This window comes from Acipenser ruthenus, chromosome 18, assembly GCF_902713425.1.
Source record: "Acipenser ruthenus chromosome 18, fAciRut3.2 maternal haplotype, whole genome shotgun sequence".
In the NCBI taxonomy this organism is placed as follows: Eukaryota; Metazoa; Chordata; class Actinopteri; order Acipenseriformes; family Acipenseridae; genus Acipenser; species Acipenser ruthenus.
In genome coordinates this window covers 18,867,704-18,886,065 of record NC_081206.1, presented here as the reverse complement: position 1 = coordinate 18,886,065, position 18,362 = coordinate 18,867,704, and the positions used below count along the sequence as shown (strand labels likewise).

Here is an 18,362-nt window from a genome sequence, read left to right as displayed (position 1 = left end):
AGTTTTCAACATTTGCTCTTGACATTAGTGCTGTGTTCTGGCATGTGCTTTTTGCTTGAATATGTTTATTTTACTTCCCAGAAATACTTGTACAGTGTGCACATATTACTGTTGAAATGACTGTTTGGCATTGGCACACAGGGGTCATTCCTCTACCACCAGCACACACACGAATTCTAGAACTGAGTGCAATTATCTACATCTGACTGGGAGGAATCTGAACCAAGCACAACAAGCTAAACATAATCTGATACTTCTATTAGAAAAAACGATTTGCTTAAAGTCTAAAGCGTTTCACACGGAACAGTCAATTGTAATGACTAGGGTCTTTTCTGGAAAACAGAACCTTTGTGTGAGTGACTAATCATTGAGGAATTCTAGGAATTGTGTTGATGCTTGCCGATTAATAAAGAAACAGATGATTTTTTTTTTATCTTGTCAGGGATTATTATTATAATATTTTCGTATTATTATTTTTGCACTCTGGGGAAAATAACCAAAAACGTTGGGGTTTTTCTTGGTAACAGAATCAGTATAATTCTCAACTCCACTAACACACATCCCCAACATGGCTGGATATTGAACATGACAGCTATCAGTATGATGAAAAAGTTGATGTACAGAATAGAATAAGAATGACCAAGTTTCATGACAATAACTTCAACTAAATAATGTTAATACTAAGTTTCATGACCATGGATAAGCAGCTGTCCACATATGTGCAAAAATGTAAGTGTGACGTACAGATGTGTGGACAGATAGACACCCCCAATACCCCCAGAATCTGATATGAATAACTTATGCTAACTAATGTGGTTTTCTATCTGTGAAGAGTAAAATACATAAGCCTTGTTGTTGTTTTTATCAGAGATTGCGTATTTAAGTGAGAAATTCAATCCTGAAAGTAGGAGACAATGCATTTAAATGTTTTTGTTTTGACCGCAGAGATAGTATGGGCTTATACCCCAGCAGCAGCTGTAATTGCATGCTGATGTAGTTGCTTAGCAACACCAAAGCTATAATTTTAAGACTTAAATAGACTTCAAGAATGTTGTTGTCCTGATAACTGATGTAATCATGTTGACAATGCTATGGCAGAAGACAGTAGTCTTCTATCTAAATAACTACCTCCTGTAGCCTGGTTGCAGTCGGGCACATGACATGTTTACAGGTTTTACCGGACGAGGCTAACACAGAACAGCCTCCAGTCGTTTTTTTCCTCTTTAGTAATAACCCTGTGATGAAGAGTCACTCCCCTTCATTCTCCACACAGTCTGGAGTGTACTCATGTTTACTGGGTACGGAGCACAGTTGTTATTTGTGTGTACCATCCTTCGCTGTGCAACTACTGACTCGTATGAGTTTAACAAATAATGAGGTGCAGCCAACTAACTAAATCATTCCATAAACCTGACCTGTTTTTCACTTCTGTTAGCTTCATTAGTTTAACATGTTCAGTTATAGCAAACATGTATTTTCTGTTTAAAAAATGATACCTGGTACTACTTTAGATTAAAGAAAGTACTCATTTTCTATTCTTTTTTATTCAGGTTGTCTGTTACACTTGCACTTCCTGGGTCATTAGGCGTGGGAACAATTTCACCTTCCAGGTGACCAAGCAAGTGCAACACTAACTGAAAGCATGACTTGCAAACTGAGATTTCTTTCAGTTTAGTAGAAACCCAGTTGATATTGCAATAATAGAGGCTGTAACGTCAATAATGCGTCCCGAGCCAAAGGTGTGAGTGCTAATGGAAGTTAAGATCATCTACCTGGCAAGAGGCTTTATCGAGAGGGCACTATCTATCACTATTAGAAAAAGATTTTTGCTTTCTTTATATTTAAAACCTGAATTTACCTTTTTGCTCCATGTTTCAGGTGCCTTTATGCTTAAAAATGTAGAGAGTCCTGGAAGTCGTGGTTTCTTTTAGATAATGTGGATAATATCCGTGAATTGAAACGAGCGGATCATGCAGAGAGCAGTCTGTGGATGTTGAACTGCTTATTGTTGAAACATGAAAGACAGATTGCAGAGCATGTTCTGAACTGAATCATTTTCGAAGCATGAGGACGTTCAAAATGTATTGTGAATAAACGTTTTAATTTCAAATGATTTAAAATTATTTTCAGGAGGCGATCCCAGTTTATTCTCCACACTCCTGGTAACAATGTTGTTTTTTAAATATTAAACATTACTTTCTTGTAGTGTACCTATATTTGTGATCATTCTGGGCCCTTGTGAAAATTAAGGTTTATCCACAATTTCCAATTAGAAGTGTATGAAGGGCTACTCCCTTCCTTCTTAAATGACGTAATGTTTTTTTTTTTTTTAAAGCGTGTCTTGGAAAGTGGTGCCTTCCTGTGTTTCTTTAAAGAGACGCTTCTACGTGACCCAATCGCACGCTTTCTCTTGGTCCAGAACAGCCTGTATGTAGTAACTTGCATAAACTTGAGTTTCTGTTACAAGTCGACCCTTCTGTAAATAAACAAGCCAGAGTGCTTTATTGAGAGGGTACAAAGCATTTTCTTCTGTTGTTTGTTCCACTAGAAAGGAAAAAGCTTAAGGACCGTAACTTCTTAATCTCCAAATTGGGCAACTTGTAAACTTTATTTTCTAAGAATTGTTTTGCCATGATAGTATCTCTGCCATGGACTATGGAATGCAGTCTCATTGGACTCTCTCTGTTTAAACCAGTACACTATGGAGTTTGCGCCCTATTTTTTTTTATTTTTTTATTATTTTAAAAGGTATAGAACTTGCGTGCAATAGAATAAAAGAAAAATCCATGTTAGGGCGTTGCCATTACAGTCCCAAAACCACAACACAAAATCTGAAAAGAAGCACGATTCTACAATATGGATAACATTCACTGCATCTGAAACACATTAGATGATTCTTATTGGTGGAGTAATGCAAGTATGTATAATTACTAAAAAAACTATTTGCAAAAAAGGGATAAATAACATGGTCTTGAAGCAATTATAGCTAATAAAATAATTCCACAAAACATTTACAATATCCACCACTTATACCTTTAATATCGGGCAAATAGCGTTTGCCATTCCCATTAATTTCAATAACAAAGGCATCGTTTATACTGTGTTAAGCACACTGTCTATTTCGGGCAAGCTCAGCTTTTTGGATCTGCTTATTACTGTAGTAATCGCTCGTACTAATCCACCAATCAGTTGTTTTCACCTTGTTACCTTGCCATTCACATAGATTGCAATACAAAAGGCAGCACTTTACTGTAGTAAAAGATGACAGATCGATCAATCAGTTGTTTGCACCTTGTTACTGAGCGATTACCACTGTACTGTACTTTGGCTATTTAATCCCTGTACGCAGTGTCAGGTTTACAGTTTGAAAAAACAGCACTGACTGCAACAGCAAGCACGGCTGGAAAGAGAAAAGCGATGAGCATCAGCATGAAGATTCGGTGTAAATAGCATTTCTCTGTTAGATGCTGTGCGCTTGCTAAAGCATGCTTGGAACTCAGCAAACAATGCAGCGTTGCTTCAAAAAAGCTGTTTTTTCTGTAGTTGAGGAGGTGAGTGCTGACAAATGCAACCGAAACTGAAACTCTGACAACACCGGAGGTGTCAAAAGAATTCTCAGCTGTGTCACCATGGCAACCACAATGTTCTGCCTGAAACAGCCACCGATGATGTAAGCGTGCGTGCCGCGTTTTTAACACTGCGGCGTGCTATGGAGCAGCATCCGGATATAGAGCCGAATTGGGATTTTTTTAGCAAAACTTTTTATTACATTCATAGTTTTTAATAAAATATTTTTATTGGTGTAATGAGTGTCTTAATAAAATTTAACTGCATACACGCTTGTTTGTTTTGATTACTGTACTGGTGATTGGGGGACATTTTGAATGTCAGGTTATTGTGTGGGAGGTTACGTGTACGAATCACGTAACACAAACACACCCGTTCTAGGCGATGGCGACTCTACCAGCATTTATTTCTGGGATTTTGTTGTTTCAGACTTTTGTAAGTAGGCTAACAACAGTCTGTACTCATTGACTTGAGTAATAAAGTAGCTAGGTGAAGTGGTTGGAACTTGGTCGAATGGCAAATGTTTGTCCTTTTGATATCTGTGATAGCAATCAGACTTTAATCCTATTGAAAACGGAACCACACTGGGGAAATGAAACTCAAATATACTACCATAACTTTTTACACATTTTCTTGGCTTGTGCTATTGTATGTTCTTGTTAAACCTTTCGCATCAATGCAATACACATCATGTACACACTAGACTAAACAACCTACAGTATAAAAATGTACGGTGTGTTGATGACTGAGATGGATGGCATTCACTCACTGACCTGCAGAGGTAGTTGGACTTGAAGTCTGGAAGTGTCTAATAATATTTATAGGTTTTAAAAGAGATGTTATCCTCAGCCTACATAGTGAGGCTCTCTCACTTGCTCTGCTGTTTATTGCCGAATATAAGTGGTTAAGCAAAAATTCAGTATTCACAGAAAATGGCCCTTCAGGTATGATTCTGACCAGAGACAGCAACGTGAAAGGAAGTCGTTTGGATCATTTAGAGGTTACTTGTCTCAAATGGTCATAGAATAAAATGCATTTTGACCAGGTGACAATATAATTTGCTGTTACAGATTAACATTATTCTTTCTCTGTGTATAAACTGTTAAGGTGGCAGTAGGATTGCTCACTGTACTGTAGACCTTAAAAATAGTAACAGTGGTGTATAGGCTCTCTCAGTAGACGTGGTGGTCGTGTGCCAAAGGAAGGAAAAGCATGATGACAGGATAAATTAACTTGGGGAGGGTTGTGGCTACATTCCTGTCTGACCACTCAGATTAAGAAAATGAGATGTCATCTTTGCCGAGGGGCAAACCAAGGTCCGATCTCGATGATGTCAGACAGGCTGAGGAATCTTTCTGAGCAGGGTCATGCATCCCCTCACCCCAATGGAAAGGTCATATTAACCAGTGCTTGGAAACAGGATCATTGAGACCAGAGCAGACAGCTTCCAGACTTGTAGTGATAGGGCCAGGTCTTTCTAAAAACGGGTAGTTGGCAGTCTAGGGTTATGTGAAAGTATTGGGCTCTTGTATCAAAACGCTGCACTCTTTGCTTTGGTAATTGGTTATTAGCAGTAACCTGACAGAGTAATGGTGTGTATTAGTGTAATGCATTGTGTGGACTTTAGCAGCTGCTGTTGCTTTACTGTAAAATATTTTTAGCGCTTTAGACAATGTCCACAGCTTAGTGATAATAACATATAGTCTAAGTCAGGCATCATACATTAAAAGCAATGGGTTATGCAACATAGCCTAAAATGTATTTTCTGAAAACTGGTGAGTTGTTAGTGCAATGTGCAGTTCAAATTGTCTCCAGCGGAGGTCAGGGTAGAGTAAAGATGTGACGAGGATAGAGAGAAGCTTCTGTTTACGCATAAGATTGTACTGTCTATTTTCTTACTTTAGCACAGCCTATATAGTATGTGCTGCTGTCCGGTACTAAAGTAAAGCCATTATAATGAAAATTACATTGGTTTGTGGTCGTTTTCAGAAGTGTTGATGTTGACAGGACAAAATTGTGTTTTTACATGAATTATATTCTTAAAAAAAACAATTTAAAACTGAACCGGCTTAGCTTCTGTCATTGTCTAGCTCTCATTATTTATTTTATTTAAATGTACTTTTCTGAATATTCTTTCAGTTTAATCATATATCCCTTTGACCTGACTTAATGTGGCTTTGATGTTGTGGACTTTTGGAAGATGAAGACCAACACTTTCAGATATTGGCTTCAGTTTCAGTGCACATTCCATGTTTGCTTATGGGGGCTGTCCAGTAAAAATAATAATTTCACAGCGACTGTTTTAATCTCAGTATCCGTGACGAATGCTGTTAGGATCTTTAGGTAATGGACGATTGGTTCTAGTATATTACAATGTGTTTGCACATGTGTTTCATCCATAACCAGAGTTGGGGTCAATTCCATTTTTTCAATTCCAATTCCATTTCCAGTCCCAGTTCCCTTTTACACAATTCCAATTCCTAATCTGTTTTATGGCATAGTCTTTACTGAGGTTTATGCCATAGGCTTTACCAGGTTACCTGAGAAGTTCATTAAGTTGTATACAGTATTTGTTTGCTCAACAAAGCCTTTGTTGAAAAATTATTGGAATAGCAATTTGAATTAAAAGGGAATTGAGATTAGAAATGGAATTGGAATTGAAAAAATGGAATTGACCCAAACTCTGTCCATAACTATAAACAACTCAATTGTGGTAAATCTGGAAGTTCTGTGTTGCAACACAGCGAGCAACTGTAGCGCCCACAGGATCATACTTCAGCCTGTCACCAGTCTCAACTCAAGTCTGTTTCAGTTCTGAGAATGAGAATGTCCTTTTGAAATTTTAGATCATATTATTTTTCCAGGCTCTCCCAGTCCTTATTCCAACACTCTTGCGGCTTGAACTCCACTCTTGCTTTGAATCTTCTATCTCTTCCAGATGCTGACCCTCCCACACTCCCGCGCACACTCACGCACGCACACCCACACACACACGCACACACACACACACACACACCCTGCTCTGACATGTGACTCCCTGTGTGGCGCCTGCACAACAAAGCCAATTCCATTCCCCAGACCTTATTTAAGTAAAGCAATCCTGTAACCTAAGGCAATCAAGACCACCCCCGTGGCCACCAGATCAGCATAGACAGGGCAGGGATCCCTCTATAGCCATTACCATCAGGGTTCTTCCCAGGTCGTTTCAGCTGTCATCGCCCAGCTGAGCAACCCCGATCCGCCTGTCTTGCAGATGCTACTGTGCTTTTAACAATAAGGATTGACTGCGCTGCTAGCAGACCAGATCACTTGCACGCACGGTTGAAAAACTTGGAACCACATGGCAGCTGTGTTGCTGTGCTACGTCTTAACACTACATTTAACCAATCAGAGAGTTGAAGGGGAGGGTTTTCTGCTTTAAGCACTTCTAGAGGCCGAAACGTTAAAATGACTGCTAAAAAACAACGATTATTTTCTAAGCAAAAATAGTGACAATGAATGAAATGGATGATGAAAATGAAAAAGCAACGTGATATAGTCAACAAAGAGCAACTTGTAGAAAGCGAATGGGAAGAACCGCAAGCGGGGGCCAGTGTGTGAAAAAAAACAAAAAAAAACCATTGTGATCGTGGGTATGTTATGTGGGAAAGAAAATAGAAATTTACAGCAAGGAATTGGATGGCATGACGTGCAAGCTCTGCCAGAAACACAAAAAAAGATCGCAAAGGATCAGGGGGTGGTTTGATGTGGGATTGGAGGATGCTCACTGAACCTTCAGTTCTCTTGAGCAGCTGTGTGGGGAATCGCTACTCTGAGGGGGAAAAAAATGATTGGACATTCTAAAAGGGAGAAAACCTGGGGGGGAAATAATTGGGCACGCTAAATAAAAATATAAAAAGACTAACATTTTTAGTGGCATGCGTGCTTAAGTAGCAGAGTACCAGAGTATCAGCCTGTACCAGAAGCAGCGGCGGGCTTGTTGAGTTTTGAACTTGAACTCTGAGCCCCAGCTCAGTCATGTTTTGTTGATTCCTATATCTCCAGCTCTTTACCCAGGGAGATTAACGTGAGGCAACACAGACCCTTCCACCAGCGCCTTCTGGAACACAGAGAGATAGCGGCTTTTTTATCTTTGACAGCTCAAATGGGAAGTTAAGCAGAACTGTGATTGGTTACTTTTTTTGGAGAGCTTGGATTTTTTTGGGACATGTTTTACTTGGGTCCATTCCTGAACATGGTGATAGTTCCCAATTTCTGACTTGCCGTCTCCTCCTTGGGAGTTCAGATACCATACACATGCTTTTCATTTGGAAAGCAGTGGAGGGATTTGTACGCTTATGTCATATTAGTTAGAATAGGGATTACGTTGCTATCCGATGATCTGCAAAGCATGGAGCAAATCATCCTACTTTAAATCCAGCTATTTTAACATCTACAATACATAGTATATCTAGCTGTGGCCAAGATATCTGACCTACTTAATGATTTAAGCAGGGAGTGTATTTAGACAGTTTTGATCAATTGCATTTGATTTACTTGAACTTCCTTAGAGTAAAACCTATTAACGAAAAAGCCCAGAAATGTGTTCTCATCTATAACTGGAATGGAACAGTTCATTCTATTTAATTTGACAATTACAAATATTATTATTATTATTATTATTATTATTATTATTATTATTATTATTATTATTATTATTATTAGTCCCAACTGGAGTTTGATACAGTTTTAAAACTGCATATTTAGGGGCTCCTGAGTGGCGCATCCAGTAAAGGCGCTCCACGTGGAGTGCAGGATGTGCCCTATAGTATGGACGTCGCAAGTTCGAGACCAGGCTATTCCTTTGCCGACCGAGGACGGGAGCTTCCAGGGGGCAGCGCTCAATTGGCCGAGCGCCACCCGGTGGGTGGGAGGGTTAGGTCGGCCAGGGTGTCCTCGGCTCACCGCGCACTAGCGACCCTTGTAATCTGGCCGGGCACCTGCAGGCTTGCCTGTAAGCTGCCCGAGAGCTGAGTTGTTCTCCGACGCTGTAGCTCTTGGGTGGCTGAATGGTGAGTCCGCAGTGTGAAAAAAAAGCAGGCGGCTGACGGCACACGCTTTGGAGGACAGCGTATGTTCGACTTCGCCCTCCCGAGTCAGCGCAGGGGTGACAGTGAGCTGAGCCTAAAAATAATTGGCTATTCCAAATTGGGGAGAAAATAATAAAAATAAATAATTGGCAACGACTAAATTTATAAAAAAAAAAAAAAAATGGTAAGCTTATACTTCTCAGGCCCCCTCGGATGTGGCTTTGAGTCAAGATCATCTGCCAGAAACATCAGATGTGAACTTTAGAATAAATATTGATAAAGAAGTTAAGCTTAAAAATAGTCTAATTGGTTTAGTAGGCATTTTAGAGCAGTAGAGGATATGCGGAATGGAAATAGTTTTGCTTAAGCAGCAAGCCAGTAGGACCAAATAAATCAGAAAATAGAATATTATTTTGTATATATTTTTCCATAGTGCATGTTAAAAGAAGTAAAAGTAACACCCAGATTATGATTATATCTTTAATACACAAGAGAAAATTATACTTCCTCTGAAAGAGCAAGTCGCTTTAGTGTTCCATAACTAGTGGTTCTTATTGCCATACATAGACAGAAACACAGGCTATGTAAGTCAAAGTGTCTTTATTTTGTACACCTGCTGGTGTTTACTAACATAGTTTAGTTGGTCTGGCTTGTGTTAAACATGATTATGACTGGAAACAAGAACTGAATAGCAGCTTCTGAATACAGGCCAAAGCAGAGACCAAAAAAGTTGAGTAATTTCAATAAGAAAACCATTAAAACAAAAACCTATAAAAACGTAATTTGAAGCTACTTCCTCTTATAAATGCATTGTAAAGGAAACGGTTTTGTTCAAATCTTTGTTGAATACTGTGTTGAGGTTGAGGTCTATGGTTATGATGACGTCTCTGTCTTAACTCATCCCAGTCATGTTCAAAGCGGTTTAAAGTGGGTGAAAAGGCAGGCCAGGGAAGCATGTTGTTGTTTGCCTGCTTTTGGAAAATCCAGTTTTTGGAGAGACGAGTAAAACATGTTTTTTATGATCCATGAAATAACCTTCTTAGCAGCCACAGAGGTTCAGTCCATAATGGCTGCTTAATTCAGGTTTCATTGCATATAAATGTACTAATAAGTGCTGACTTCATACTGAAGACCCTTGTGTAAGGCTGAATTTAAGTGTGTAACATAGTAAAAAAAACATGCGTTTTGTTTTAAAACTGCATTTTGGATACCTATATAGCGAATGGAAATCCATGAAATTGAATTATTTTGTTAACTACAACCACTTTAACAGAAGTGCTGTGAGGGGTCAGCGTTCTTTATCCAGGAGGAAATGCTATGACCAGGGCAATGCCATTGTCTAAACTGGGTAATTAGATTCCATACCTTTTGAAAAGATGGGAATTCATTATTTTTCATATGGGGAAGAACTCTCTTTACCACAGGATGTAACCATTTTACACTGGTATTTGTTTATTTTTTTAACCTGAAAGACACATTTCTGCATCCAGTGCTGTGCTGTGCTGGACACTGTTGTTTTAGAAGCTCAGAACAGTGATTTAAAGGACTGGGGAATCCTGGGAGATTCTTGTTATTGTAGGTGGGGATCACAATATGGAAGTTGTTGCTTAGGCCTTTTTATATAGGTATGTAAGAATAGTCATACAAGTAATTGCATGTAATAAAATCAACATATTTTACAAACAACACCACACATTTATTGTATTCTAATAATCTTTTCTTCTTTCCTGTTCATTATAATTTGTATATTTTTATTAAAATTGTAACTTCGGAATTCATAGTTAGAATTCCAAGGTTATGTACTTCAAACAACACAGTTAGGGATGTCTTCTCAAATTCCCTTTCCCCCTAGTACTGCCAATCACCATTGTGAGCTTCTGAAAAAAATACCAGACCCCCTGTTCTGAATCCCTGATTCTAATTTCCACACGGTCAATTAATTCATAGAAGTGACTGTATAAAGCTTGACCATGATGAACTGTGTGTGCTTTTCGCTCACGCTTTCTCCTTACTGCCCCCTGCAGGGCTCTGTGTGCATGGCCAGGGACTACGAGAGTGTGGTGATGATGAGGATGAGACAGGCAGCGGAGAGACAGCGACTCATTGAGGAGATGCAGAAAGAAGATGAAGAGGACACACAGACATAGCACAAAGAGGACCCGAGCATTCACACTACTTTAATTTTAATAAAAACCTTTTTTTATATTTATAAAAATGTTATATTTTCTTTTTGTAGAAATTATTTTTTATTAAAAAGCCAACAAAAGTGAAATGTAGTTCTGAGGTTAAAAACCTGCTGAAATGCTCAGGGAATGCTCACAAAGATTTTACTATTCGTATTATCGTGAAACCTTCCTTTTGTCACTTCTAGAATCATTTTAGAATCTAATAATATATTATTATTATTATTATTATTATTATTATTATTATTATTATTATTATTATTATTATTATTGTGTGCATTATCTGCTTTAGTAAAATAAGTCTATAGATTAGAAACATTTAATATTCATGTGTTAAAGCTAATTTATTTTTCCCTGCCATGCATTCAATAGAATTTTGACTTTATGCACTTGGAAATATAATTCAATTTAGGTCAATTGAAAAATGTTATTGAATTGATCTTATAAACTTGCTTGAGTTAAATTGAGTCCAGACAAGTTAGCACCATTAAACCATTAAACACCTTAAAGAACAGAAAACTCAAAGTTTTTGTTACTGCCCCATTATAACTTTGAGTGATTCTCATTACAATTTATCACATGCTGTTTTTTAATATGTGTTAAGGCGATTTAGCTGATTTCTGGAGCTGCTGCTGTGTTCTAGTTACATGCAATAAGCATATATAACCCAGTGTCTTTTTATATATATATATATATATATATATATATATATATATATATATATATATATATATATATATATATATATATATATATATAAACAGTGCCATCTAGTGGACAGATCTAAAGAGTCCAGTTTCATTTTTTTTAAACTGGCAATACACCGCTGTTCACTAGATGGCAATGGTTTTTATTTCTAGAGACACAATTTGGCTGATCTAGCCTGGGCTTCTTATTTCAATGGCAGGAAACTTGACCTGAAGATCAACTCCTGAAGTTGTCTTAAAGCATTTTAACACAGGGAATACACAGAAAGGAAATTAAAAAAAATAAATGAATAAATGTCATAAGAATGACTGAAACAAATCTTAAAAAGGTAAGGGGATGGTAAAAAAAAAAAAACACTTCTTCAAAGCTACTTACTCTTAATTAGTTTTAAAATGAGGTGAATTTACTTAAACGACTGTCTTTGTGTTAAATGCTAGCAAGGGCAAACAAGGAAGTGTCCAGTAACTGCTTGTTTGTTTTATTGTCCAGTCTGATTGTATTGAAGATGCTCGTGTTCCCCACCACAGTCACCTCTCCAGAGCAGCTGCCCAGTTCTCTACAAAACTGGTGGCTAATCTGATAAACAATACATCGTTTCCAATTTAGTGAACTGTTTTGGGGTAGATACATTAGATTATTGATCTAAATGTTGCAGATGTTTACATTGAACAAGACTCCCATGCACTCTTTCAGTGGTCATATTCAGTGCCACTGGCTAGATCAGTTCAATATACTCTATACCTCCATTGACCACCTGGACAAGTGCTTCCTTATGACTTGGGGAAATTTGTTCATTTCTTTGTAGCAGCTGTAGTAGTTGTGGAAGTCCTTCACACTACAGATTACAACCCTCTCTGTATCAGCTCTGGGAGAGTGGTATTGCTTTACACAGTCCCACTGTACTGCTATCATTCAATTAGACTCTGTCAGAAGATTTCTTGGGATTTTGAAATGAGTGAAATGGTGGTTTGGATTTACTCCAGTAGAGAGTCCCTGAATCCCAGTCAAGAAGTGCCGTTTTACTAATGTGTATTACATTTTTCATCTTTCAGACAAGAACAAATTATTTATTTTTTGCATGTGCATTTTTGTGTGTTTAAAAACGTCTTTCTTCCGTTCGTGTAAACCAGTGCAGTTAAAACTGCCGTGTCCTACAATCATAACTATTGTTCAGTTGTGCTCTAAATTATAACTCACTTCCATCTGTTAACCACATTCTTTCGTAGTCTAGCCTTCTGTGCACTTACTGAAAAGATGTTGCTGACCGCCCTATTTGTTTCCATCCCCCAGTTAGTTGTGACACAAGCTTCATCGCGACAAACATGAAGAGCAGGCCCAGGTATTAGAACAAAATATGTAAAATGAAAGTAAGTACAAGGAAGACCTGCTTTATTTGAAAGCCCTTTTAAAGGTGTAGTTTGTAACACAAGTGTTCAAGATATCTTTTTTTAGAATTCAACATTCCGAAGTGTATAACTTAATGGATGGAAAAGAGCAGAGAGTATGAGTCGTAGGCTGCTACTGTAATATGTGAGTAAGTGGCACAACTGAGTTGATCATTTGTCATTACCATTATGTTGTGTTTTTTACAGCCTTTTTGTCAATTTTAAGCCATTTGTAAAATCAATCATACCATATCTAAATTGTAAGCAACTACTGTGGGATAACCCAGTTGAACATTTAAAGTTAGGAAGCAAAATACAGGTATTTAATGAACTATGCAAACGAGTTCAGCATTTAGTTCCCATTATTTTGAAACGCGTGGTACGACTTTTAAATTATGTTATACTTGGCTCCAAAACCATGATTTCTATTCATACTGTGTAAACAGTATGTGGATTGAACTGCCTTTTTGTTATCCGTGACTGTAGCCCATTTACAATACCTACTGGATGTATTTCACACTTATAATTTGAACTGCTTATCCAATTGTGATAATATATAGCTATTAAGCTATTAGAGGGGATTCAGTATACAGAGCTGCCTGGTAAAAAGAGGTCAACTTTTTTTTTTTTAAGAGAGCCATGTTAGAGGGACATAAGAACATTTACAGAGAGGAGGCCATTCAGCCCATGTAAGCTCGTCTGGTTCCTAGTGATTGATCTAAGAACTTTGCCAAGTTGGATCCAAATGATTCTACCTCAGCAACATTCCATACCCTCGCCACTACCCCACGTACCCCATTCCATACCCTCGCCACTCCCCGTGTGATGAAGTGTCTCCTTCACTCTGTCCTAAGTCTATTTCAAATGACATACTTGTAGGGTTTGTATGATGTTACCAAGGCGTTGGTAAAAGGGTTGTTGTAGTTTCTTATAAAAAAAAAATGTGCAAGATAAGTTTACTGTGATAAAAGCATAGCAAAGGGTAGTCAATAAAGTCACTCTGTCCCACAACAAATAGATGTACATTCATTAAACTACTGTGCTCTGGGGTGTCCCCGAGTAGCTCACCTGGTAAAAGCACAGCCGCGTGGTGTGCAGGGTGAGTCATAGTGTCAGAGGAGCGCATGTTCGCATTCTGGCTGTGTGCGAAGTCGACTATCCGATGGGGATTCCAGGAGAAGCACCTGCAGAGTTGGTCTTTGTTTTCCAGAGGCCAGCAGCTGACATCCACTCACTAGTTCCTGGGTCTAAAGAGGCAATTGGCTTGGAGGAGGACGCCCACTGACCTTCTCCTGAGCTGTTGTGGGGAATTACTGTGGTGATAGAATGTAATTGGACATTCTGGAACATAATGGTAAAATAATTGGGGGCATTTAATTTAAAAAAGAAAAAAGGCATACAATCTATTCAACCAAACAAAACCAGTTGATACGTGTGCTTTCAGGGACTAATGGCACTGAGTGAAAGCCAGGCACGGAATGGAGTTGTGCTTGCATTCCTGGGCAGCAGTTTTGTGTTCTTTCCAGGGAATTGAAACCCCTGCTGTAAATGAAATGCTGTTCTTCATTATTTAATCAGAACGAGAATCTCATTGCCAAGGAATAAATAGAAACTGCCGAATACTCTTAATTGTACAATGGTCAGTTGGTAAAGTATTCATTTTTATAAAATGTTTATCTTGGGTAATTTAACATACGTCGTTATGGATGTTTGTAAAACAGAAGAGCAACACTGCAGAAACTATGCATATTATGCAAAGATTGGTCATGATGAAACAATTTGTAATGTTAAGTGTTACGGTAATGTCGTTGGGTAACAGCGCTGTTACATGCAAGCTCATTGGCTGACTGCCGAGGTGTGTATTAAGTGTTACAGAGCACCCTGCGGTGTTTACAAGAAACACAATATTCTATATATTTTTTATATGTTTTTATGCACACATAAACGTTCGCCAGGAGAAAGATGTTTTTTCTTCCTGCAACAATTCTGCCGCTAATTTATAATAGTGGCGTAACCGGCATTGTTGCAGCAGCGAGCGTGATTTGGATACACTGCGATACTTATAAGATTTTTTTTCTCCCTGGGCAGACAGTAAATGTTGAGAAATGTGCTGTCCAGTTAATTTATAACGCATGATGTGTAATTAAAAATGAAGAGTCAGCAATGTGTTTAAAAATATAACTCTGCGATACAGACAAGAAGGGACAGCAAATGTGACGTAATGTGTTAATTAATTGGTTTTGGGATTTATATTAAGAAATACAGGATATCTAATGGAAAACAGATGGATACTAAATAGGAATAGTCAAAACAAATCAAGCGTGCCATAATGTTGCATTTTTGTTTTTTAATGGTTCTGTATTAGTTGCACCGTTTATAATAATACTGTGTTAAAATAAAATTTGAAATTCCAGATTGTACCAGGGTACTAAAGGTCATCCCTATGTGTAAATGCTTTCCGACATTTTCAGCAGATGGCAGTAGGATGTGCAGATCTGATGACTCCAGCATTATATGAACAAAGGAAGCATCTCAGCCTTGTTTAAAATAGGTAAGCAGATGGGCGTTATTGACTTTTAGTGTTGAGACATGTCAATTAATATAACACATGCAGAGCTCAGGAGACAAAAAAAAAAACTGTTCGGAATAGGCTGGACACCAGGCTTGGCATCATTCGTCGGAATCTGAATTAAATCTGTTTGGCCTCAATCAAACAATTAGGGTGGGCTTGATTTGAAGCCTTTAAAATCTTAAAAGGACAAAGTTAACCCTAACCAATAAGCACAGAAACCAGGACCAGAGGACACAGTTCAAAATTAGTTGAAGTTTAGATAGTGGGTAGGGGACACTGCTTCAGACAGAGGGGGGTTATGGTATGGAATGGGTTACCTTATCATATTGTTGATGGTGAATCACTTGGATCTTTTAAGACCCAACTGAATAAAGTTCTGAGATTAATCAGCTGGTCGAAACCAGATACGCATAGGTGGGCCGAATGGCATCATTTCGTTCGTAAATGTTCTTATGTTCTCTCATATCAAACAGAAACCATTTGAGGTAGTGGCTTTATGTTTACAGAACTGTATAGTTCTATAGTGTATACTATGCTGTCATGTGTCTTTTAAGTTTCTGCTGTATAGAGACAGTAAACTGTTTTAATCTTTGCCACACAGCTGTATTCTTTTATTTTCTTAGTTAAGTTACTTTATCAGTTTCTGTGCCATGTTGTTTTAGCCTTTGACCATGGTATTATGATACCGACCACGTGCTTTGACATACTGTAGTGTCTTTTTAGTTGGTACACAGTGATACAGATTCTCAGTAACAACTACAGTAGTCTCGGTTTATCACAAATGCACATCTGTGTTTCTTTATTGTGATTTGTCAGGTGTATAAATACATAATGCATGGTAAATCCTGTTTATTCTTGCAGTTTGTGGCTCGTAAGCTTTATTTATTTATTTATTTATTTATTTATTTATATATAGTGTGTTCTTAATGTCGTAATAGGTGCAATTAGAGCCACAATTTAGCCAAGTCACGGTACCTCATGAAACACAGTGCCGGGCCAAACCTGTTCATGTCAGATCCCGTTTGAATTACACACTGGCAATTAACCAGCTGAAGATTAGTTTCTAATTGTACCACCAAAAGCAGATGGTTGGCATTGGCTTCACCAACGCAGGATATGTTCCGATCTGCTTTTCATCCTCAAACCACTGGGGCAGCTGCCACGGCAACCAAGTAAACACATGGAATCCAACGGAAACCACTCTAAGTAATCAGGTCGATGGCTTTTTAAAGAATTTTCTGCATGATGTCATTGCCTTTTGCATCAGTAATGGTGTCCCTAGGTGTAAAAAAGAAGCAATGCTTTTTCAGAGCTGATGGACTGTCTCTCCAAATGTGCCAAAGACCAGTGCTGGTCATAAATACATTGTTTCACATGAATCATTTAAAAAGAAAAAAGTGTGGTCTGTTTAAAAAAACATTGCCTCTATCTGACCATATGGAGTCCTGTTTTGTTGAGAAGTTGAAATCTTGTGAGATGTCATAGCCACCTGGGTTTAATGGAGCCATGACTTCAGTTGCCAATCTGAGGATTATTGAACTGCGATTTACTTAATAAATACCTTAAACAGTAAGTATAACACTTTAAATGTATGAAACACGTATTATAAGAAAAAATATTTCTAATTAAACGTGTTATATACACGTTTACATGTTTAGGATTTGACAGTGCTATTTCTGAAACTACAGATGCTACACATTTTTTGGTTTCCTGTTTGAATCTAAATGTTGTATTTAAAGGATAATGGCATTGAAGATAAACGACAGATCTTCTTGGGTGGGGGAAAAAAAGAGGTAGCAGAAATTTCTGCCCAGTATATTGTAACCTGCCACCTAATTTGAACTGGAGAGCAGAGGTATTTCAATACTAGTACTATTATACATAGTGTGTGTGTCTATCTCTATATATATACATACAACCATAATGATCAGAATTGTTAATGCAATTGTTCAGTAGGAAAACTTGTAAATAGTATATATGTATTTGTATAATTGGCTTATTATTTATATATATATATATATATATATATATATATATATATATATATATATATAAAAAAAAAATTCCAACACTGATTTATATAAAATTAATCTGAATATTAATACAAGAGCAACTTCTATATATTAACTTTTTTCTTTTCTTGCCTTTTGGCCTTTTAATTTCTTTTAGTATTTCTAAACTAGAATCTATTTCCGGGAAGTTTAACGGCCACTTACAAAACCAGTGCGAAACATCTCTTGTATATGAATTACAGGGCTCTGAAATCCAACTAAATAGTTTTATACTAGTGTACTTTTAGGTTTCTTTTTTCCTTTCGCCAAAAATTGTGCTTTGATTTGACTAACAGGGGCCTTTGTTTCTGTGTGAAGAGAGAAGTTAATCAGTTTCCTCTATGGAATTCATGCTGTCGAGGGAAGTCTTACAACTTCTGGATATCCTAGGCAGTCAAAGCTATTCTTTGTTGTACAATTCCAGACTACAGTATCCTCTTTGTAACCTTGCTCCTTTTTCAAAGCTGTTTCATTAAACACAAACTTTAAATAAATAATCTGTTAACAGTCTGTTCCAGGTGTTTATTCCTTATTTCAAATACCAAAAGTGAGAATAGCTATTGGAAGGAAAGCTTCTGCTGCCCATCAGACTGAAAAAAAAAAAACTACTCATAGAACTTAGATCCATACTGTCACTTTATCATTTGAACCAGCCTTGTGATTTGTGAGTGATGTGAAATGAACACAATAATACACGGATAATAGCATTGAGTGCTTACTGTATGCTTGTATGTAACTGTAACTTGCCCCTGCCTTCCTCCTGGGACACCTTTGTAAATGGACTGATTGTCCTTGTATGGTTTTCCCAGCAAATACAATTTTAAATA

General features: G+C 37.6%; 1 protein-coding gene across 1 annotated transcript in view; it reads left to right on the top strand.

Annotated features, from left to right (window-relative positions):
- LOC117412541 (dnaJ homolog subfamily C member 17-like) overlaps positions 1-11,338 on the top strand; it is a 77,431-nt gene extending 66,093 nt beyond the window's left edge. The window contains exon 11 of the mRNA XM_034021040.3: positions 10,661-11,338. Coding sequence (XP_033876931.2) covers positions 10,661-10,783 — 123 coding nt within the window. The 3' untranslated portion in view covers positions 10,784-11,338. The remainder of the gene's footprint in view (positions 1-10,660) is intronic.
- The last annotated feature ends 7,024 nt before the right edge of the window (positions 11,339-18,362 follow it).